The sequence below is a fragment of the Dipodomys spectabilis genome, unplaced genomic scaffold, assembly GCF_019054845.1.
Source record: "Dipodomys spectabilis isolate Male_0828 unplaced genomic scaffold, ASM1905484v1 ptg000119l, whole genome shotgun sequence".
Taxonomy (NCBI): domain Eukaryota; kingdom Metazoa; phylum Chordata; class Mammalia; order Rodentia; family Heteromyidae; genus Dipodomys; species Dipodomys spectabilis.
Window position 1 is genome coordinate 509,188 of NW_024870796.1, and position 24,500 is coordinate 533,687.

General features: G+C 39.8%; 1 protein-coding gene across 5 annotated transcripts in view; it reads left to right on the forward strand.

Annotated features, from left to right (window-relative positions):
* Positions 1–24,500, forward strand: part of Mapk9 (mitogen-activated protein kinase 9) — a 40,360-nt gene that overhangs the window by 11,635 nt on the left and 4,225 nt on the right. For 3 of the 5 annotated variants that reach the window (XM_042688820.1, XM_042688817.1, XM_042688819.1), the window contains 9 exons: positions 5,658–5,787; positions 7,950–8,008; positions 10,363–10,501; positions 14,541–14,706; positions 16,536–16,607; positions 20,533–20,715; positions 21,556–21,680; positions 22,508–22,571; positions 24,392–24,463. In XM_042688820.1, coding sequence (XP_042544754.1) covers positions 5,658–5,787; positions 7,950–8,008; positions 10,363–10,501; positions 14,541–14,706; positions 16,536–16,607; positions 20,533–20,715; positions 21,556–21,680; positions 22,508–22,571; positions 24,392–24,463 — 1,010 coding nt within the window. Of the gene's footprint in view, positions 1–5,657; positions 5,788–7,949; positions 8,009–10,362; positions 10,502–14,540; positions 14,707–16,120; positions 16,193–16,535; positions 16,608–20,532; positions 20,716–21,555; positions 21,681–22,507; positions 22,572–24,391; positions 24,464–24,500 lie in introns of all 5 variants that reach the window. The other 2 variants (XM_042688821.1, XM_042688818.1) reach the window with 1 other exon arrangement.

The following is a 24,500-nucleotide window of genomic DNA, read 5'->3' on the forward strand; positions in this document are numbered from 1 at the left end:
GTTTCAGATCTTGAAGCAGTACAGATTTTGAATTTATTGTACATGAATCCCTTGCACCAAGTTAAAATTTAAAGTCAGTCGATGGTCCAGATTTGGAAACTTTGATGTTAATAAAGATTTTGAATGATAAAACATTCTTTTGATTTATAATCTCTTTCTTAGATGGTAACTTAACACACATAATTTGATGAGAGAGACAGACAGAGCCAGAAAGAGAAAAAGACAGAGGTGAAGAAAGGAGGGAAGAGGAAGGGAAGAAGAAATGAGAAGTAACAAATATCAGTGGTCTGGAGGAATTCATTTTATAGCTGTAGATAGGCTGCCATTTTAAATATGGGCTTCCTTTATCCTAATTGGCCATTCACTTGTTTTTGAAGATTAGAAGTAATATAAATGGTGAATATTACCCAATTACTGTGAGCTCTGCTGTAATCCTCACTGTATTAATGGTGCTGTTAAGAACTCAGCCTCATTGGACTTCTCCCTATCTCACAGGGTGTTAGGTTCCATCTATTGGTCTCTGGAGACCTTACTGCTTTTCCTGAGGTAAAGCTTGTCTATGCCTTTGAACTATTGATCATTTTTGGTATGATCAGGACTCTAGGCTAATTTCTATTTAAAATCTTAGCAATAATGAGTAATTAAGTATTTATTAAGTGCCTTATTTGAATGTCTCAATTCACTGTATTTATTTTTGATAGAACAACTATGACATTTAAGAAATGTTTTAATTTTTTAAGCTATAATTGACCTTCAGTTTCATGGTATCCTCCTAGCTTAGGTTCTCACTTGGGAAAGTAAACACTTTAGACGTGGTTTTGTCTTCTTGTTCCCTTGTTTTCTTTTGTATCCATCCTGTCTAATCTGCTAATGGCATATTCCTGTTTAAGTAAAACAAAGAGTACTTTTGCTAAAAGAAACTTAGCAATAGGTTAGCTACTACCTCAACAATAGGAATTGGATTTTCTGTAATTGCTTATTAAAATATTACCATTTTATTATTAATTGACTTTATTTTTTATTCTTTAAAAATCATCCATCAGTGAGTCTCTAGGGGAGCGTAATGGACCAAAACAGTGTGTGGGCATCCATATCCTAATTCTTGGATGCTGTGAATGTTACATGACAAAAGAAAATTTGTGGGTTTAATTAAATTAATGATCTTGGGGGGAGGGGAAGGCTACCCAGCACAGTGGGTGCAACATCACTGAGACAGTGTTCTTACAGAAAGAAGACCAGGGGCTGGGAAGGTGGCTCAGTGGTAGAGCGCTTGCCTTGCATGCATGAGGCCCTGGGTTCGATTCCTCAGCACCACATAAGCAAAAAGAAAAAAGCCGGAAATGGCGCTGTGGCTCAAGTGGTAGAGCGCTAGCCTTGAGCTGAAGAGCTGAGGGACAGCGCCCAGGCCCAGAGTTCAGGCCCCACGACCGGACCAAAAAAAAAAAAAGAAAGAAAGAAGACCAGAGGTTCATGGTAAGAGGAGGAAGTGTGATAACAGAGAGTGTGGAGTGATACAGAGCCAGGAGTGAAGCCTCAAAACCAGAAAGGACAGGGGAATAGATTCTCCTCCTTGACCCTCCAGGAGTGGTACAGTTCCACCAGCCTCTTGGTTTTAGCCCCATAGTATCCATAGACTTCTTCATCCTGAACTGTAAGATGATATTTTCTGCTCAGCATCCCATTGAAGACTAAAGTCAACATGTTAGCTGGGCTAGGCTTTTTTGTGGAGCCTCAGGGGAAAAATCTGTTCCCAAGCTCCTTGAGGTTTTTGGTAGAATCTAATTCCTCACAGGTCTAGTTCTGAGATTCCCAAATCCAGTATTCTTTTTCACTCGTAATTATCTTTTCCTAGAAGCTACTGGGGAAGAGTGGAGGAAAGAGGTGGTTAAAAATTCATGTTTAGAGGCTGGGAATGTGGCTTAGTGGGAGAATGCATGAAGACCTGGGTTCAATTCCTCAATATCACATACACAGAAAAGGCCAGAAGTGGCACTGTGACTCAAGTGGTAGAGTGCTAGTCTTGAGCAAAAGAGGCTCAGGGACAGTGCCCAGGCCCTGAGTTCAAGCCCCAGGACTGGCAAAACAAAACAAAATAAACCTGTTCGGCTGGTCAAGGCAGGGAAGTGATTATCAGACAGGTCAGAGCTGTAGGCACAGCTCAAGTGGTAGAGTGCCAGCCAAGCTAGCAAGCCAAGCAAGTGTGAGGACCTGAGTTTAAACCCAAGTACTAGTACAATTTAAGAAATGGTAAAAGTCAGAAGTAGTTATTACCTTTGGTGAACAGGAGGGATAGTAATTGGAAGGGATCTCAAGGGACTTTTGAGACACCGACAGACATGACTGTGATAAGTCATTGAGCTGAGGAGCCCAAAGCAAAGGAATGGCTGACTTATAATCCTAGCAGCTTGAGAAATTGACACCTGAGAATCTCAGTTTGCAGCCAGCTCAGGCAGCAGACAAATCAGGAGACTCTTATCTCCAGTTAACCAGCAAAAGCTGCTAGTTAAGGCATGGCTCAAGTAGTAGAGCACCAGCCTTGAGTGACAAAGTTGAATGAAAGTGAAAACCCTGAATTCAAGCCCCAGTACCAGCACCAAAAAAAAAAAAAAAAAAGAAAGAAAGAAAAGACAGGAAAGAAAAAAGACATGCTGAAATCCAGCAAAGCAATGAACTTAAAGTTTTGCAAGAAAATTGATTTTTAGTTCCAACTATCAAGGATGATGGCAGACTATGATCATTTATCTTCCATGTGCTTTTTCAGGGGTGGGGGTAGCAAATAGTTCTTAAAGATGTATTCCAACAAGTAAGACCTAACAAGAACATATAATAAAAGACACAGTGAAGGCCTGTGAAAGAAATCCTAGGGATTAGAGCAGTGTTAGGTTTATATAGTGTCAGGCTGCAGACCCTCCAAGAAAATGTCCCCAGAGATTCTAAACAATAAATACTATGAACAAGAAATTAGCAAGTACTGATGGTAACACTTCAAAAGAGGCATTTTTCTTCTCTAATAATAAGAAAAAATTTATTAGAAACTTGTGGTGGGGTAAGATAGAAAAAGCCATGATCTAAATATGAAAGAAATTTCAAAGGCTCTAATGTTTTAGTGACTGATAGAATATAAGAAAATAAAGCCCATTTCTCCTTGATTCTGGAAACCATTTTTTGGTGTGAGTGGTCTTGGAAAATGAAAGCATATATGTGTATGTATACATATATATATATATATGTATATATACATGCAATATTATGGTGTTCAATTTTTAGACACATCCTAAAGAACACAGGAGACTTAATATGTACATAAGAAACATGTGTTGGCAAGCTTGACCATTTAAGCCACAAGTTTAGAGGAAATGAGAGAATAAAGAAAGAGAACGGGGATAGAATATACTGGTCTCACTTTACCTACTGTGGGGGTGGGTCAAGAGATTCCTTGGAAAGTTGGTGGAGTAAGTTTAGGCATGCTATTTAAAGTTACAAAGGAAAACCTAAAAATAACACAAGAACAAAACTGGCAAGCATGGGGGAATCTCAAATAAGTAGTTTAATTCTCTTCCTATGGAATAAGTAGTTGTTTTTTCAACTAGATAAATGAATAAAATCAGGATAAAATATATGCTTTTTGGTTTAAGAGAGATTACAAAGTGACCATGAATAATTGAAGATCATTGCTTTTGAAGTTGGAACTAGGAGTTAGAGAAGCCTGTGTCTATTCAGATGCATAGAATTGGACCCTTTGAATCATTTTTTTTATAACTTTTTAAAGAATAGAAAGTACATGTTTTTATCATGTACAACATGTTTAAAACATGTATATGTAGTAGAATAAATTGATCTAATTTACATGCGTACTACCTCACAAACATGTTTTCTGTGGTGAGAACACTTAAAATCTGTTGTTGAGCAGTTTTTGAGAAAACAATACATTGTTTTTAACTATGGATACTGTATTGAATAGTTGAGCTCTTGAACTTACCCATAACTCCTGTGTAACTGAAACTTTGACCAGAAAAATGTATGGGTTTTTGAGACCAGAAAAATATATGTTTTCAGATTCTTGAGTCGGAGAAGCAAATACACATGTGTATTGTACACAAGTTATTTATTTTCCAAGTTGATTTTCCTTCAGTGTATTATGATTCATATGGAATGATGTATCTGTAGATGGGCTAAGGAATTTACATATGTGTAAATGTACATATGAACTGAATTAAAATGATGTTTCTAATAATCCTTACCAAATGCTACAATAAACAACCTTCAACTTAAAATAGATTTAGTTAAATTAGGAGTTGTTTGGCCCAGAAGCATTATTAACAGAAAAGAGCAAGTGTACACAGTGTTATAAATTAATAAAATAAGTACGCAGAAGCAATTTAAAAGCTCCACCTAGTGTCTCACATGGTCTTCGGCACCTTTGAACTCCTGATGAGGGGTCAAAGGAAATAACACTAAGCTATTTAGTGCTAAGTTGGAACTTGAATGGTGGTAGTTAGGCAACTATTTTCCGTGCTTAATTTCTGGAGGGAAATGAACACTAAATCTCAGAGAACTTGGGATGCAGGAAACACAGGCTGTAGGTTCTATTCTTACTAGTGGGAAGAGGTATTTCCAGCAGCATTTTATATATAGCTATTGCTTACATCAGAGATTTTTTTTGTATCTTAGGTATTTACCATGAGATTTTTGTCTTATATTTTCTTTTTAGATTCTTTTGTCTGGGAAAAACACAATCAATCAAAACTTAGATTTGTTGCATTCTTTCCATGAGTTTAACTTTTTACTTTGTTACTCTGATAATTCCAAAATGTACTTACATGTAATCAGTGATAATTATTTTTTAAATTTTATTGTTAAGTACTATAGTTGTGCAAAGAGGTTATAATTCTGTAAGTCAAGTTACAATTATTGTTCATTATCTTGACCTATTTGAACTGAGGATTTAATTTCTTGGCCTTACATTCTCTGTATTAAACTACCTGGCTCTGCTTAAATTACCTAGCTCTGCTGGGTGCCAGTGGCTTACACCTATAATCCTAGCTACTCAAGAGGCTGAGCATCACAACTTGGAGCCAGTCTAGGCCAGCAAAAGCCAGAACTGGGGGCATGGCTCAAGTGATGATACCCCAGCTGTAAGCCAAGCACAAGGCTGGGAAAGGGAAGACTTATACGTCAAATTAATGAGAAAGAAACCAGAAGTAGAACTGTGAATCAAGTGGTAGAGCACTGGACAGCACCCAGCCCAAGCCTCAGAACTGGTCCGTGGGCACACACACACACACACACACACACACACACACACACACATCCCAAAATAAAAAAGAAAATATTACCTGGTTTTAAACATAGTAATCTTAAAATAATTTCATCTTCTCAAGTGAAAATTCCATGTGCAAAGAATTGTGGAATGCCACCCAAACTGTGGATGAAAGGTCACCCCTGCATCTGCAGAGGACTAAGTCGCTTCTGCAGTCCTAGCCAGCTCCCACTCACTCCTCTTCATATGCACTTCTACCTTGATGGGAAACAAGCAGAACATCTTTCCTGATTTGTTCACTCATTTTAAAAGATGATATGTTGAATGTTGTGTTCTCCATTGCTATGTTTATTAAAGCCATCCTAATCAATTATTTACTTCTATTTCCTAATTATAGTGCTGCTTTTGATACAGTTCTTGGAATAAATGTTGCAGTCAAGAAACTAAGCCGTCCTTTTCAGAATCAAACGCATGCAAAGAGAGCTTATCGTGAACTTGTCCTCTTAAAATGTGTCAATCATAAAAATGTAAGTTATGTCTGTGTTTCCCCCATAGGCCTTGATACTCTCAGCCATGTGATAACTCAAGTTCTTTGGGAGATGGGCTGAGTTCAGACCTAGGTTAAGAATGACTATTAAAATCATTATATTTTGCTGGGCACCAGTGGCTCACGCCTGTAATCCTAGCTAATCAGGAGGCTGAGATCTGAGAATCACGGTTCAAAGCCAGCCTGGGCAGGAAAGTCTGTGCGACTTTTATCTCCAATAAACCACCAGAAAACTGGAAGTGGCGCTGTGGCTCAAGTGGTAGAGCACTAGCCTTGAGCTGAAGAGCTCAGGGATGATGCCCAGGTCCAGAGTTCAAGCCCCATGACCAACAAAAAAAAAGAAAAGAAAAAAACATTTTATCTACCTATAAATTTTTTTTGGCGGGGGTGGGGAGGTGTGAGGAGGGGTAGGGAAGTGGGGGGGGGTGCAGTCATGGGGCTTAAAATCTGGGCCTGGGCACTGTCACTCAGCTCTTCCACTCAAGGCTAGCTCTACCACTGCATGTCTTACTAGTGATCTTCTTAGTGTTAATTTGATAACCTTACCCTATGGGGACATCATAAAATGTGAATTTGGAAGAGGTTTGAGAGGTCAACTTAAAACCTCTTTTTTTTTTTTTTTTTGTCAGTTGTAGGGCTTGAACTCTGGGCCTGGGCACTGTCCCTCAGCTCTTCAGCTCAAGGCAAGCACTCTACCACTTGAACCACAGCCCCTCTTCCAGGTTTTCTGAGTGGTTTATTGGAAATAAGAGTCTCATGGACTTTCCTTGCCTGGGCTGGCTTTGATCCCTGATCCTCAGATCTCAACCTACTGAGTAGCTAGGATTATAGGTGTGAGCTACTGGCACCCAGCTAAAACCTCTCCTTTATTTTTGTCTTTTTTAAGAATACTTAAGATTAATATTTTAGGTATCAATGATATTCAAGATTAAATATTTAAGATTAATATGGAAGATTAGATGTTTTAACTTTTTATGGCTCTTTCTGGTATAGAGATACTAGATATGAAAGTTTGGTTTATTGTTTTGAATCTGTGGTTTGACTTGGCTTTAGTTTCTCCAATGTGTGTTTAAATTTTTTGACACTACTAGGGTTTGAACCCAAACCCTCATGTTCGTTCAGTTTTGTTTATTTAGTTGGTACTTTTCCACTTGAATCACACCTCCAAGCCTGTGTGTGTGTGTGTGTGTGTGTGTGTGTGTGTGTGTGTGCGTGCGTGCGCGCGCCGGTCCTGGGGCTTGAACTCAGGACCTGGGGACTATCCCTGAGGTGTGTATGTCCCAGTCCTGGGCCTTGAACTCAGGACCTCAGTCCTGTCCCTGAGGTGTTTAATTTTATGTTTTATCACATCTATTGCTCTACCACTTGAGTCACAGCTTCACTTAATATTTTTTAAAAAAATAATTAATTAGAGATAAGAGTCTCATGGACTTTTCCTGCCTGGACTGGCTTTGAATCACAATCCTCAGATCTCTGCCTCTTGAGTAGATAGGATTATAGACATGAGCCACTGGCACCCGGCTGAAAAGATTTTTCTATACCAGGATACCATAACCATTTATCCATATTATAATGTTTTTGTAGTTTTAGGATTAAACCTTTGTTCAATTTTTAGTTGATTTTGGTTTGAAGATTGAAGAATAGATGCAGGTTTTTTTTTTCTCTTTCACTAACCAATAATCCCAATTGTATAGATTGAACAATTCATCTCTTTCTTGGTCATTTGAGATGACTGAGGATGTAGGTTTAAAGCAGTGTGACTCATAAGGGGTGACAATGGGGTCAGCTCTTTAAGCCTTTCCTCAAAAGGAAGTATATAATGCCAAACCACAAGTTTAGTCTTCATATTTCAAAATATTTTAGAAACTCGTACAGTACAGTTTCTAACAGTACTTAAGTTTTAAGTTACTAGGGACACATAAGAGGAACTTGACTAAAAGTACATCTTGTTTTCAGTTGATGTTTGACATTTCTCAAATGCCATCAAATAGAATGTTTTGGTAACAGCCATGATAATAATAATAATTGAGTTCTACTGTTATGTGATTTTTTTGTTTTAATACATTTTAATATTCAGCTAAATTTTTGTAATCCAGTAGAGTCATTTGGTATACTGAAGTATATTTAATTTTCTCTTTTCAGATAATTAGTTTGTTAAACGTGTTTACACCACAAAAAACTCTAGAAGAATTTCAAGATGTGTAAGTATCAATTGTATCAAAGATGGAAAAAATTTAGAGAAGTAGCCAATTTCTAGTATTTAGGAAATGTAGGAGGCCGTCCATTTCTTAACGATACCATAGATACTCTTTTATCTATGAATGACGCTACAAAAAAGGGGGGTATTAATATTTACTTTGTTTTGCCTAGAATTCTCTTACTCCTATGACTGATCAAAGATAAATGCAGAGAATTCCTCAGAGCAGGCAGTGACCATTGATGTGTCTACTCTATTTTACTGAACTACAAAATTTTCTTCAGTTCTCGATAGGTGTTTATGAGTATTACTTGAAATGATTGTGTCATTAAATAGTCTGTGTTTTATAGACTTTTTTTTTTCAGTTTGATCTCAGGATCTTATACTTGCTAGGACACACCTCTTAAGCCCTTTTTGTACTAGTTATTTCTGAGAAAATGGCTTCCTGCCCAGGCACTAGCCTGAGCCACAATCTGCCTGTTTTAGGATTCTTAGTGTAGGTAGAATAACAGGTGTACACCACCTGTTGGGAAGAAGTCTCAAAAACATTTCTGCCTGAGCTGGCCACGAACCACAATCCTCCCAATCCAGCCTCCCAGCTTTCCTTGCTAGCAGTGAGATGAAATAATAGTCTACCATATTGATGTTCAACTTGATCCTACATTTATTGGTGTATTCAATCATAGAACAAATGATTGTTCACCACGTGCTATATGCTCTTTTGGAGTTAGTGTACCTTAGTGACAAATGGAAGCAAAATTCCCTTTATTACAAATTTTAGGTAGCCAACACCCTCCTAGATTCTGCCAGAGAAGAAAGATAATAAATAGGTAAGGAAAGTATGTAGTTCCCTAGAATATATTCAGTGTTTGGATAAAAAGTCAAGCTGGGTTAGTGTTGGGAGGTTGGGATTCATGCTACAATTTTAAATAGGAAGGGTTCTCCAGAGAGAGCCAGTAGGGGAGAGAGAGAGTGAAAGGGAGGGAAAGAGAGAGAGATGGGGGAGGGGGAGCCTTCTGTGAGGTAGCAGCTGAGATGCTATCATGGCTTGCTCTAAATGCAAAGGCCACAGAGCTAGAGAAGCCAGTGTATACCTTTCCATCTAAGACCCAATGCTTGAGAACCTCAGAGACCACTGGTGTCTTAGTCCTAGAACTAGGGAGCCCACAGTTCTGATGTCCAAAGCCAGCAGTAGAAGTCTGTCTCAGCTCATGTAGAAGAGACTAGTTAACCAGTTGCAGCCCTTGGCTGATTGGATGTCACACACCCACATTCAGACTCACATACTTATCACCTCTACAAACACCTTCCCACACAAACCCTAAATAAGGCTCTAGCAGGCTTCTAGGTAAAGTATTCCCTGATCTGTTCAAGTTGACACTCAAAATGAACCATGACAGGCTAGTTGGGGAAAGACCTCAGTAAGTTGGTGATATGTAAAGGAAGTCTTGGAGGAGATGAGTTAGTCCCAGAGGTCTTTGTGGTGAGGTGGAGTGGAGATCAAGGGAGATGGTCGGGGCAGAGCAGCAGTAGAACATGCTTCGTGTGCCAGTCAAGAAGCCAATGTGGCCAGTAGAGCAGGAGGAGAAGATGGACATTACAGGGGCCCCTAGGTTACTAAGGCAAGTCAGAGTAAGATTTCCGGTAGAGTTATTAGCTTGCCTGGCTTGTTTTTTTTTTAGAAGAATAACTGGTTTCTGAGTAGAAACCTCTGTAAAGTGGAGACACAGAAACCCAATTAGGAACAGAGGCTTCTGCAGCTATCCACATGAGAGATTATGGTGGATAATAAGGTTAAGGAAAGAGACTGGACATTGAAATGGAGAGGAAACTTGTGGGGAAGTGAGGTTGGAAGTTTTCTTTTCCTCTTATGATCACTTTTTAAAAACAAACTCTTACTTTTAGAGCAATTCAGATGCATAGCAAAATTTAGCAGAAGATAGGAGTTCCCACATGTCCTCCCCTCCCCCTGCTTACTCCCAGTTATCAGTGTCCTCCACCAGAATAGGGCATTTGTTAAGACTTTCTTTATAAATGTTGTGTTTCTTACCAGCATGGCTTAATGCTGGCAAGAATGATCAAGTAGAGGAAAAACAAGTAGGAAAATTTGTGCAAAATTTTATTTGCCATGATAGAGATAATGTTTGATTTTTAACTTGAAAAATACATTCTTTGGAAAATTTTTACACAGTTAAATTTTCTTTCCAAATACTCCTTAAAAATGCATTGAGTTTTTTTTTTACTTTAGCTAATTGAGTGATTAGATAGTGAGCTATTACTGTTTCATAAAATGTTTGATTGAATAACCATAAGGAATTTGGTGTCATTGTCATGTAATGGCTGATTTTTTATCCTCAGGTATTTGGTTATGGAATTAATGGATGCTAACTTATGTCAGGTTATTCATATGGAGCTGGACCATGAAAGAATGTCCTACCTTCTCTACCAGATGCTCTGTGGTATTAAACATCTGCATTCAGCTGGTATCATTCATAGAGTAAGTAATGACATAATGATTTTATTTTTAAAGTAACATTCAGTTATTATAATCCTTTAGATAGAGAAGAACTTTGTTTTAAATTTGGCAATATTGAAAATTCAAATAAACTATCAAATCATGTGTTTCAAAACAACAGCCAGATGAGAAAGCGTTTGTGGAGTACCTAGCTTGTCCAGTCCCTGTGTAAGCCAGCACTATAGACATATCTTTTTCTACACAAAAAAAAATTTTTTTTTTTTAAATTTTAAAGTAGCTTAAAACTTTGAGAAAACTGCAAGAATAGGACAAAGAACTCCCAAATACCCTTTACTCTGTTTTTTAAAAAATCCCTTTTGTAATGATCAAGGAAAATAAAGAGAAAATTATGAAGATAAGTATGAAGATACTGCCAGCACTGTCGGGTAGCAGAATTTAAAAAACAGGAAAGCTGCCAGGCACCAGTGGCTCACATCTGTAATCCTAGCTACTTAGGAGGCTGAGATCTGAGGATCACGGTTCAAAGCCAGCCTGGGCAGGGAAATCTGTGAGACTCTTATCTCCAATAAATCATTCAGGAAACCGGAAGTGGCACAAGTGGTATAGCACTTGCATTGAACTGAAGAGCTGAGGGACAGCATTCAGGCCCAGAGTTCAAGCCCCATGACCAGCAAAAAACAAAAAAACAAAACAATGAAACAGGAAAGCCAGATGCCAGTGGCTCAGTCCTGAAATTCTAGCTGCCAAGGAAACTTGAGAACTGAAGGATCAGAGTTTGAGGCCAGTCTGTGCAGAAAAGTCTGAATGACGCTATCTCCAAAATAAGCAGAAAGCAGGACTGGAGGCATATCTCAAGTGGTAGATTGCCAGCCAAGCAAGCATACTGAACAAATGTGAGGCCCTACGTTCAAACCTTGTACCAGCAAGGGAAAAAAAAAACAAAAACAAAAAAAACAGGGAGGTATAATATAATTTTCTAAGCTATTTTTATAATTTTTTGTATTGCTATATAAAGCAGACCATCGTAGAATCTTTAAGCACTTAAAATGTTGAGACTGAAGGCAGAGAAATACAGTATTATTGAAAACCAGTATTCTTAGCATTCCTTGAATTACTACTATGCTAATTTTATTGACAGGCTGTCTAGATCTATCTAGATCATTCCCAGCAGTAAGAGCCTCTTCTCTGACCTGAAGTCTGTGTGGGAAAGGAAGTAGTGGGAACAAGGACAGTGATGCCTGTTAATAGAGAAGCATTCAGAGGTTTAACAGTATTAATTCCTCCTGATATCTCAGGTGCCAGGAAAGGTCGGTCCATCACAGCCACTAAATGGAGGCCTCCTGCGGTGGTGGAGTCATTCACCCAGGAAAAGCAGAGACATGGCCCCTCCTGGGAGCCTCGAGTCTGTGGCACAAGGCCAGGAGAGGAGTCCATATCCCATTCTCCTGGGGCCTTGTATGCTGATAAGCATCAGTCTGGCCTCCAGAGTTGTTATTCTAAAGTGAAGCCTTTGCTGCCACCTAGTGGTGAGTTCAAATGATACAAATTGTGGTGGTACGTTCACTTTAAAAACAACACTAGGCTCCTAAATTAAAAATAAAAGATTCCTAACAAGCCATTCTATTTCTCCTCTTAATGATATATACCTTTAATTTTATTAAATTTATGCATTCAGCTGTCTGCAAATAAAAATATTTGGAAAACAAAAAACATCGTACTGAACACATACAAACATTTTTGTCAGTATTCCCCAAAATATACAATGTAACTGCTATTTGCATAGCGTTTCCAGTGTATTAGGCATTATAATTCATCTAGAGATGATTTAAAGTATACAAGATGATATGCATAGAACATAGTATTATTTTATATAAGGGACTTGAGGGTCTTTGGGCTTTTATATCCATGGAAATCTTAGAACCAATCTCCAGCTGATACTGAGAAATGGAAGTATTTGCACAATACTTGCAGGTGGACTAAAGTGGCTGGAGGACCTCTGTAGATGGCCTGGTAGAAATTTGGTTGCATTCTGTGTGTGTGTGTGTGTGTGTGTGTGTGTGTGTGTGTGTGTGTGTGTGTGTGTGTGTGTGTGTGTTTGTATGTGTGTATGTATCTGTGTGTGTGTGTGTGTGTGTGTGTGCGCGCGCATGCGCTTAAGATTGAACCAGGGCCTTATGCTTGCTAGGCAAGTGCTCTACCACTTGATCAACATCCGCAGCCAGACATTTGTTTTATTGCATTTTAAATATCAATTTATCAATTTCCCATTCAAATGTCACTGGATTCAGGGAGTTTCGGAGAGAGCATCTGACAGTATTAAAGCATAATTGCAGTTTTTATAGATTTTAATAGGTTCTCAGCATATCCTGGGAACAACTTCACAGCATCATCATCTTGAGGCATCCCTGCAACACCTTTGTGGCCTGTCACTTGGGAAGCTTTCCAGTCAGGTGCTAAGATTCACACTTTTAAGTACCCGTGAGGTAACCATGTGGCAGTAACCCTCCAATTTGACTTTAAGCTACATAGTTGAATACTGTGAGGAGAAAAGATGGAAGTTATTTAGAAGTAACAGTTTCTAAGGTGAATGTACAAGCTGGGCAGTCAGATTTCTGAAGCTTGAGGGAGGGCCTACAGTGTGAGCATCAGTGCAAAGGAAGGCCCTTATGTTATGGGGGGAGGAGGGGATAGAGTTATTGTGTTAGGTGTTGAAAAATGTCGTTGAGTATGTGCATTGATTCAACATTTTCTCAGTGTCCTCTATGCCAGGTAAGGCTTCTGAGTCTTGGGGAACAGTGAGAGAACTATGTCTTCCCACAGTCAGGGAAGAGGTGTAGGAGCCAGTAAAAAGAACAGGATTTGCCAGGTGCCAGTGACTCATGCCTATAATTCTAGCTATTTAGGAGGCTGAGACCTGAGGATTGCAATTCAAAGCCAGCCCAGGCAGGAAAGTTTGTGAGACTCATCTCCAGTTAACTGCCAGAAAACCAGAAGTGGCACTGCGGCTCAAAGTGGTAGAACTCTAGCCTTGAGTGAAAAAGTTCAAGGACAGTGCCTAGGCCCAAGACCCAAAATCAAAAAAAAAAAAAAAAGAACAGGTATTTAATGTATTACATCCAGTCTGTGGAGCCAGTGACATGGGTGGTAGAGTGTTAAGTCCTTTTGACAGAAGAAAGTTGAAATAAGCAGTCGCGAAATTCCTCTTCCAAGTGGAGAAAGAGCCACAAGAAGACTCCAGAGATAGAGAAGTCTGAACCTGGGCTATCCAGTGTGGTAGCCTCCAGCCACAAACAAACATTGAGCCACTAGCCAGAAGTGGCTATAATTAGAAAATACATCCTTGACTTCATAGTCTTAGCATAATTAAAAGAATATGAGACGCTAATGATGTTTTGTGTTAGTTATGATCTACAATGATAATAGTATAGATACTGGGTTAGATGACACACATTATGGAAGTTAATTTCACCTGTTTCTGTTTACATTTTTTAACATGACTATTAGAAAGTATAAATTACAAACCTGGTTCACATTATATTTCTATTGAACAGTGCAGTTCCTGACTGATGAGTTGATAGGTTGGAGTGGGTTATGGAGTGGTGGAGGAGCAGTATGTGGAGGACGGAATGGGTGGTGGAGATAAGAAAAAAGAGATGAGCAGGATGACCCAGGGACTGGGAAGGGGTTTGCAAGCTCTTGAGTTTTAAGCAAAGGAGAAATGGAAGTGGGAGATTTCTTTATTTTTGCTTTTGGTTTCTTTTGGGTCTGGGACAAGATCTTGCAAACTTTAAGGGTAGGCTAGCCTAGAACTTTGACCCTTCTGCGTCCCTCTCCCAAGTGCTGGGATTACAAGTGTATATCAAGCCTTCCCTATCTAACTTCTTCAAGCTAATTTATATGAGTTTAACATTTGCAAGTAGGATTTTCCAAAATTGTTCCAACTTGCCTAGTTCTACCTGTCTTCTGTACACAGAAGTCACTGACTTACAGCTCCTCACCTGTGAGAAATTGGGTCTCTATCTTTGGTTCATTTTATGAATTCAAACCAATTTTTTCCTAGGATTTGAAGCCTAGCAACATTGTAGTGAAATCAGACTGCACCCTAAAGATCCTTGACTTTGGCTTGGCCCGGACAGCATGCACCAACTTTATGATGACCCCCTACGTGGTAACTCGCTATTACCGGGCCCCTGAAGTCATCCTGGGCATGGGCTACAAGGAGAATGGTGAGTACAGACAACTATGCAAGCTGTGATGCTTAAAACTAGCACTGGCCGGGTGCCGGTGGCTCATTCCTATAATCCTAGCTACTCAGGAGGCTGAGAGCTGAGGATTGCAGTTCAAAGCCAGCTCAGGCAGGAAAGTCTGTGAGACCCTTATCTCCAATTAACAACTAGAAAACTGGAAGTGGCACTGTGGCTCAAGTGGTAGAATGCTAGCCTTGAGCAAAATTGCTCAGGTATAGCACTCAGGCCCTGAGTTCAAGCCCCATGACTGACAAAAAAACAACAACAACAACAAAAAACTAGTACTGGTGGTCCTCACTAGTTTCTTCTCTTTAAAAGCATATGAAACATATGCTGCACATCAGTTATCGCAATCCATGGGTCAGTTCTTAATTTTGTATTCCCTTAGCTAAAATCCTTCATTTTCAAAATTATATATTTGAACCTTTTCTAATCAACATGTAATATGCCTGTAGTAGAAAAGTGTGCACATTCTGCGTGTGCATCCTGCTCTGATTGTGCCCGCATAACCAGCAACCCCCAGGGCCTTCCCCAAGTGCCCTGGCTGTGTCTTAACCCACACATTATCCTTATTCCCAAAGCAAAGAGTGAATATACTTATTTTTTAAATTTACTATACATGGAATAATGCAACGTGTTCTTTGAAAGTTAGCTTTTAACAGATCACATTTGCTCGAGTCTTCTGGAATGAGTGTGTGCATTCATTTCAGTGCTTTGTAATCTATACCACTGCTCTGAGAGGCCCAGCTCCATGAGCATGCTGGAGAAGAGGAGAGAGTCAAACCCACCATTCTCTTTCCCTCATATGTGCCCACCCACAGCAGCACGTAGACACCTCTGCCAATGATACTGAGGCATGGGGTTGCGCCCGGTCCACAAGAGAGGCCAACACTATGTTGTTGTGCTTAGCCTGGATCCCGCCCTGAGCCCAGTCCATTGCCTCCTGAGCACTGCTCTTTTCTGATTGGCTGTTTAGAAATTATTATTCAGCCAGGAGTGATGGTGGCTCACATCTATAGTCCTAGCTGCTCAGGAGGCTGAGATGTAAAGATCAGGGTTCAAAGCCAGCCCGGGGAAAAGTCCATGAGACTTTTATCTCCAATTAAGTACCCAAAAAGCCAGAAGTAGAGCTGTGGCTCAAGTGGTAGAGCACTAGCCTGAGCAGAAAAGCTCAGAGTCAGCGCTCAGACCCTTAGTTCAAACCCCAGGTCCAGTGCCCCTCCCTCCGTCCCCCCAAAAAAAAGAAAAAAGGAAAAAAGTGACGTGCTGGGTTTTTACCAGCGCTCCCACTGACAAGCTAATGTGTAGTGTGCCTGGTCTTGATTGGGAGGGGGTTTGGAGAAAAGAGATGTGGGGCTCTCTAGCTGGCTTTTAATCACCTGGTGTTTGGTAGTGGACATCTGGTCTGTCGGGTGCATCATGGCAGAAATGGTCCTCCATAAAGTCCTGTTTCCAGGAAGAGACTGTATCCTTCACAGGGAGACACCCAGCACTTGGCTGGCTGGGTGTGGGACGGGCGTGTGCCCCTGAGCTTTATGTTCATAGCTACTTCTTTTTTCTGGTTTTTGTTTTTTTGTGTGTTTTAAGCTGTAAAGCATTGGAATCTTTGGCACTAAGGCCCCAGATTGCTGCAAACTGAAGGCTAAAATAGAGGTCAGCAATCACTCATACTGTATAAACGGTTCACCCCTAGCTAGCAACTTACTTTTCCATATTTGTGTGTGTAGTACACCGTTAGAGTTCCTTTTCTCCTCACTTTTGTTTTGTTCATGGCACTTCATAATTTTATCATTTCATTTTATTTTCAGTTGATATCTGGTCAGTGGGTTGCATCATGGGAGAGCTGGTGAAAGGTTGTGTGATTTTCCAAGGCACTGACCGTATCCTTCCCCGAGACCTTGACCCTGGCCATGCTTTCCATATGGGCAGCATGAGCGCACCTACTTACAGATGCTCAGAAGGAAATGTCACGCTCCACACTGTGTTCTCAGGGGGCTTTGTGGTGTATGTTAAGTTAATGTCACAAACCAAATGGCTCCGTTTTACATTTTCTTCTTAACTACCTGTGTTGGTTCTATGGAGACTTGGAGTTATGTTAAGCCAATTATGTTAGCTCCTAATTTTTATAAAAAATAGCTAGATGTGTAGAAGAAATCATTTACTTTTTGATAAATGTATTCTGATATTTAAATGAAAATACTGTTGTATAAGTTAGTTCACTCCATTAATTCTATTAAGAAAGATGCTATCTAAATTAATGAGCTAATACGCTTGTGTGATTGAATCAATCAAAATGTTTTGTTCTTTGTTGGTATGCATTAAAGTATTTCCCTTAATGTAAGAATAAAAACATACTATCTGAGACCTAAGTTAAAAAAAAAAGTTGTGAGGAACAAATGTGAGTTTTTCTAGTTTGTTACTTTGCTGATGTTTTATGGGCATTTAAAAGGCTCCAACCTACTATGGAAGGCATTAAATACAAAAGATTAACTCACACAGTGGTGAGCAAATACAGCAATACAGCACAGCACACAGGAGGATAAACACTATAACAGTTATAAGAGCTTTCTTTCCTCATAGTCCTTCTTCCATCTTAATATTTTTTTTGCCCTTTTCCTTTGTGTTCTAATCTTGTAATATTTCCGTTAATTTTTATTTTGTTTTTGCTATGAAAGCTCAAAATGGTCTCTCTTTGGTAGCAGATCAATGTTAACTTAAAGGAAATCACACTCTGTACGAATTCTTCACCACATGGACTTGGAATGAAAGTATTTTCTATTACCCTCCTTTACATTTTCCACACCATAGATTATGTAAGATGTGAAGTTAAATAGAGCATTTAATTTTGTTCTAATAATTTTTCTGGAACTTTTCTGTAGTCCTACCTTAGATTCACTTGTTTCAAACTATAAGGAAGTCTTAGAAGAAAAATCGGGGTATTCTAGAAGTTAATAATTTTAAAATACTTACTGAGTAGTTTGTCCTAATTTTTATTCATTGTGTGCCTTTTCTTGTTTTACTAAACATATTTTCTCCAAACTATACAAACATGAAGAATGTAGGTACCTTAGTGCATTTTAATAGTTTAAAGTTCATACTTTCCATGTTAACATGTTGCATGGTCATGAATCAATGTTTTACAAGTAATGTTAGTTTCTTTTTCTAAAGAAAGTTTGCCAGATTTTTCAAACATTAAGTGAAATTTTGGGTCACAGAAGTCAAGTTGTGGTTCTCAGAGTCTTTAGATTTTTTGACCTGAGGAGAAAAGGAACTCTTGTCCCCACTGTTGCCTAAGAGAAAGCTTTAAGCAGGCCAGTTTGAGCCCAGGGTCAGACTCCACTGTGGCAGCCATACGTCCGTGAGACATTCTGGGCTCCTCTGAGTCTTGGACAAGATCGTGACAGTTAAATAACAATGGTGTATATACCACACCCAGGAAATCCACCAGGCTTGCCTGTGTCTTTTCCTTCCCGCCATTGCTGACATCTATGAAAATGAGCCTGTACCATTATAATAATCCATCAGATCTGTATGGAGCACCTCTGCCTGTTTCTAGTCTACGTTAGGTTATGAAAGGCTCTCAAACGCAGCAGGGTTAGGGTAAAAGAGGACAGAGAAGGAGACCTCCCAGAGGTAGTTCATTGTCTACTGGGACGTGGCAGAAGCTCACTCCAGGCAGAGAGCAGGGCCTATACTCCCATCTACTTTGAAGGTCTACCTGTCCATTGGCCTTGTGGAAGTCTGGAAATACCAGTTAGTAAAAATATCAAGTGTAAAATTGCAGTGAGAGATCTAGACTAAAGAAGTAAATGTGGGAGTCATCAGTCTGTTAATAGCACTGAATTCTTGAGCTGGTCACAAGCGCTTAGATAGAGAGGGAAAAAGGAAGAAAATGAGGGCTGATAATTGACCATTGGATATAGCGATGGCCCTGATGAGCAGAATTTTCATGAAGCTCATAGCCCAGTGAAGACATGTTTAGGAAGGAATGAGAGGTTGGGAATTAGAGACAGAAGTGTAGGTAACTTTTTATTTTTCAGTACTAGGGCTTGAACTCAGGGCACTACACTTGCTGGACAAATGTTCTATCACTCAAACCATGTCTCCAGCCTCTGTACATATTGGGTTATTTTTCAGATAAGTTCTCTGGTTTTGGCTTGGGCCAGACTTAAGCTGTGATCCTCCTACCAAAGCTTCCCACATAAGGGAGATGACAAATATGTACTATCATACTCAGTTTACTTGTTCAGATGGGGTGTTGCTACGTTTTTTTATTTTTCCTGGGCTAGCCTCAAACCATGATCCTCAGAATCTCTACCTCTCAGGTAGCTGGGATTACAGCTTTGAGCCACTGGGCCTGGCCAGTACAGATAACTCATCAAAGGAGATACCTGTGCAAACAGAAGAAATGGCATGATCGCTACTGGGACTGAAGCAGTATCAAAACAAAGTGGCTGTGCTAGAATGTGACTCAGTGATAGAGTACCAACCTAGCAAGTGTGAGGCCCGAGTTCAGGCCCCAGTACTAGCAACTAGCAACCACAAAAGAAAAAACTGGCTGTGTTCTCCTATGGGAGGGAAAAAGCATTATGTCTAGCCAGGTGCTAGTGGCTCAAGCCTATAATCCTAGCTACTCGGGAGGCTGAGCTATGAGGATCAAGGTTGAAAGACTTCCCAGGCAGGAAAGTCTGTGACACTCATCTCCAATTAATTACCAAAAAGCCAAAAGTGGAATTGTAGCTCAAGTGGTAGAACTCTAGCCTTGAGCAGAAAAGCTCAGGGACAGTACCCAGGCACTGAGTTCAAGCCCAAAGATGGACACCCCCCCCCAAAAAAAAAGAAGATGAGTTTATATGTCTATGTACTGAAGGATTTCAAAATGACCTAAGTTTGTTTCCTAAGAAATGCCTCAGTCAATCACCTTTTTGAGCTGTTGTTTATATGATTCCCCCACCCCCAGCTTTATTTTCAGGTTCAATATCACTTTCCACACACACCATCCTAGTAACCCCAAGCCTGACAAGCACCCTGTGAACTAGGCAGGGCCGGTTACCTTCTGCTTTGTGCAAATATCGAGGCTGCCCTGAGGAAGATTGCCTTCCCTGACACCTGAGTCTGAAACCCAGGTCCTGTACTTTGAAAGGAAGTAAAGTGCATTACTAGATTTCACAGGAATGGTGGAGCTGGGTCCATGCCAACTAAAACAGAATGACAATTGAAAGCTGTTGCTGCTCAGTCTCAGGAATATGTTCATGTGGGAAAGGCCCAGGCCCATAGTGCAGGAAGGCCAGAGCCCTGCTTCTACCCCCCTCACTCACTCTGTCATCTTTGGCTAGCCTGTCCCATGGGACTTCAGTTGCCCACCTATAACAGATCAGATGGGTCTCTCATATTCCTCTTCCTTAGAGAGCTGTGTAGCTTTAGTGTGAATTTTTCATAGGTAATGTGCACCTAATATCATGTTTAATCATTTCTACCACAGACTTAATCATCTCTGTCATAATTTTATTTTGAACTAGACTAGGAAGGCAAATAAATCTCATTGTTTTGATTTAATAAGTTGTGATCATAGTTTATAGATGCAGAGTATGTGGGTGTTTTTTTTTAAGTACTCTTAATTTGGAAGTCCAAACTTTACCTATTTAGATCCAAATGCTTCTACAGACCTGGTTGGGGGAGGAGGTATGGGGCATAGTTGCTTACTTGGCCATAGGTATAAAAAAATAATTTTTCTTTGAATGGTAATATCACATGCAATATGACTATAAGGCACGTCAGTTTTATTTTCCTCAAGAGATTCCTTAGATATTGATCAGTGGAATAAAGTAATTGAGCAACTAGGAACACCGTCATCAGAGTTCATGAAGAAACTTCAGCCAACTGTGAGGAATTATGTAGAAAACAGACCAAAGTATCCTGGAATCAAGTTTGAAGAACTCTTTCCAGATTGGATATTTCCATCAGAATCTGAACGAGACAAAATAAAAAGTAAGATGTCCTTTTATTCTGATGCAGATGATGCTGTTTATCCATGTTTGTACTCTAAAACCTGTGCATACTAGGAGATAAGCTAGTTGAAACCCTGAAACAAAGCCTAGATGTCTGCCTGTGTCAAGATATTACAGAGAGAAAGCTTAAAGGCTAAGAGATGTCTTGCTTTGGCCAAAATTAAAACATTCAAATTATTTTGTATTGAATCGGCAATCCGATTTTAAAGTTTTCAGCTATAAAGAACACTTAAATGAAGATTCTAGCTTTGTAAACTGAGTGTGGCATAGTAGTGGTACACTCCTATCGTCCCAGCACTCCAGGGACTGAGGCAAGAAGAGTTTGAGATAAGCCTGGGCTGTATAATAAGTCTGTCTTACTAAGAGACATGCAGCCTTCCCTGGCAGGTGAGAACAATTAAAACGCTTTACATACATGATTTTGTGCAATTAATATTCAGCAATACAAATGTTTTCAACAGGGCTGGAAAGGTGGCTCAGTGGTAGAGTGTTTGCCTTGCATGCGTGAGGCCCTGGGTTCGATTCCTCAGCATCACATAAGCAGAAAAAGTCAGAAGTGGGGCTGTGGCTCAAGTGGTAGAGCACCAGCCTTGAGCTAAAGAGCTGAGGGACAGTGCCCGGACCCAGAGTTCAAGCCCCACAACCGACAAAAAAAAAAAATGGTTGCCACTTTTTCTTAGAAGTCTTTGGCTCTTCTTTGTTCTTGCTTGAACATGTCTCACTATTCTGTCTATGCTGTCACATTTAATTCTCTACTATGTGGTTTTGTTTCAGACTAATAGCATAAGCATACTAATCTAGTATTTGTTTTCCCCCTTAGCAAGTCAAGCCAGAGATCTGTTATCGAAAATGTTAGTGATCGATCCAGACAAGCGTATCTCTGTGGATGAAGCCCTGCGTCACCCATACATTACTGTTTGGTATGATCCTGCAGAAGCGGAAGCAGTTAAGTGTCCATTTGGAAGATACCTACATGAGAAGCAGGGCTTACTTTTCCTAGATCCTCCCTCTGTTTGTCTGAAAAGCTACAGATGAACAGCAGGCTCCTGAGTACAAAATTAAAGGCCTACACCCTGTGTCGGATACCTTGATATTGAGGCTGAACATGCTTATTCGGTGATGACATAGTTGCCTGTGGCAAAAGCTGATGTTTAATGATGACTTAATAAGCATCTGTTTTGTGCCTGGCCTTACACCATGGACTTTGCTCTTACTCAGGCCCCTGAACCAGAGAGACTAAATGACTTGCTAGAAGTGACAAGGTTGTTTATATTATTCTCTGAGGCATCTGGGCCTCCCTGTCCTCCTGCACAAGGAGTTCTCTTCCGCATTGGTGCTCATGTCCATTTTCCATGGCAATGCTGTGTGAATGAACTTTGCCTCTCCAATTCAGAGCCCTAAATAAGAGGATACAAGCAAAGCCCATGACACAGCGCCACGCACAGAACAGCTTTCACATAGTGGTGCTGGGCTTAATCTCTGTGGTTATTAATTTTGTGATCACATCTGGCAGATGACTGTGGAGGGTCCTAAAGTCATGTGGTTAAGACGATTATTAGTAACAGCTCTCTTTTTTTGCCTGTTTTTCCTTGTTTTGATTCTGAAACTGCTACAGTAGCATAGGTCTGACAAAATTGTTTTAATAAACCATGTGCTAATGAAACTAAATCTATATCACACATAGTGTAGAAATATTTCAAGAGATGTTACCTTTTTTTATCATGCCTCATTGTTCTTTGAACTGTTGATCTTACATGTCATTTCATTTTTAGCCACCACCTCAAATTTATGATGCCCAGTTGGAAGAAAGAGAGCATGCAATTGAAGAATGGAAAGGTAAAGGAGTTCACTTTGAACCTTACTGATGACATGTTTTTGCAATCCTGAAAGTTTTAAATTTTGACCTGAGCCCTTAGGAAGAAGCTAGAGATTCTCTAGTGCCCTTCCTCTTTCTCTGTCTGCTTAGTTGAAAAAGAACTTGAAAATGTTTAAAGAAAACCTGTATACTGTTTGTATTTTCACTGGATTTTACAGTATCAACTACTGGTTTGTCAACTAAAATCAGTAACTGTATCACACTTATCTAGATAACATGTTGCAAATTTGTCAAGTAACCTCCTACAAAATTTCCTGTCTAAGCAGATACCAAGGATCCCGGCTGAGGATCATATGAACTTATGCATTATGTTTTAGGCCATGTATATATTTTAAAAATCTAGTTTGAGGGGAAATAGCCAATTAAAAATAGACAAGAAGATATTATTATCAGCATAAGATTAACCTTACCACCAAAAACTAAACTGGTATAAAAATGCTGACTAACAGGTATTCATCGAAAAGCAGGGTCAGAGCTGGGCATCACCATATCTGGGTGCACAGCTGGGTGCATATCTGTAATCCCAAATACTTGGGAGGCAGAAACAGGAAGATTACCATTTTGAGACCACCCCAAGCAAAGGCACTGAGACACTATCTTGAAAACAAAAGAACCAGGCCTGAACCCTTCCCAGAATTGGGTGTGCACACATGCAGCATTCAACCACTTTCATAGACCCAAGTACATGCTTGCATTGTGCTGTTAGTTCATGAATGCTGAAATGTTAGGAACCCCTAACAACTTACACTGTTAAATTAGTTGTTCTTATCAGTGAAAGTTGGAAACTGCTAAGACATGATTTAAGTGTATGGATTCATTTCTGTTAAGTCTGAAGGAGGCTGCAGCCCACATGTAGATGATGGTGGTGACACCGGAGATGCACAAGTAATGATGGAAAGAAACACATTCTTGAAAATCATCTAATCCTTTAAAATATCTACAAGAACTGCTCTGTTCATTTGTGCATTCTCCTCCCTTCCTGCTCCTCTGATTCAGAACAGCCCTGCATTTACTGGCTGTCTTCATAGTCTCGTTGAAAAGTTACAATGGATTCTGGGGCCACAATGGTAGAAAAATTGCCTAACATGTAAGGTCCTGGGTTTGATCTCCAGCACCGAAAGAAAGAAAGATAGAAAGAATAAACAACAACAACAACAAAAGTGCCAGGTACCAGTGGCTTACACCTTAATCCTAGCTACTCAGGAGGCTGAGATCTGAGGATCACGGTTCAAAGCCAGCCCATGCAGGAAAGGCGGAGAAATTCTTATCTCCAATAAACCACCAGAAAACTGGAAATGGTGCTGTGGCTCAAGTTGTAGAGCACTAGCTTTGAGCTGAAGAGCTGAGGGACAGCACTCAGGCCCAGAGTTCAAGCCCCATGACTGACCAAAAAAAATTATATATATATAGGATCAAAATATGGATGTCCTAGTAGACTATATTAGTGAATTAACCATGTCTTACCACTTAAAATAACACATCACAGTGTCTGTGGAGGGTTCAGGTGATTTGGAAGCATTGTTTTGTTTTTTTTTGGTTTTTGTGTATATATTTTTACTTATTTTTTAATTGTGAAAATAACGTACAGAGAGGTTACAATTACATGGGCAAGATAATGAGTACATTTTTTATCAAGCATTGTAGCCTCCTCCTTTGTTTCCCCTTCCCATCCTTTCCCATCCTCCCCCACCTTCCCCCACTCAACCCTTCCCCCCCCCAAGCATTGTTGAGAGATGCAGAGACACTGACCAAGCATGTTAACTTGCCTTTCCATTTGAAGAACTAATTTACAAAGAAGTAATGGACTGGGAAGAAAGAAGCAAGAACGGTGTAGTAAAAGATCAACCTTCAGGTTAGTGATTGGTTCAATCCTTTTCTTTACCTAATCA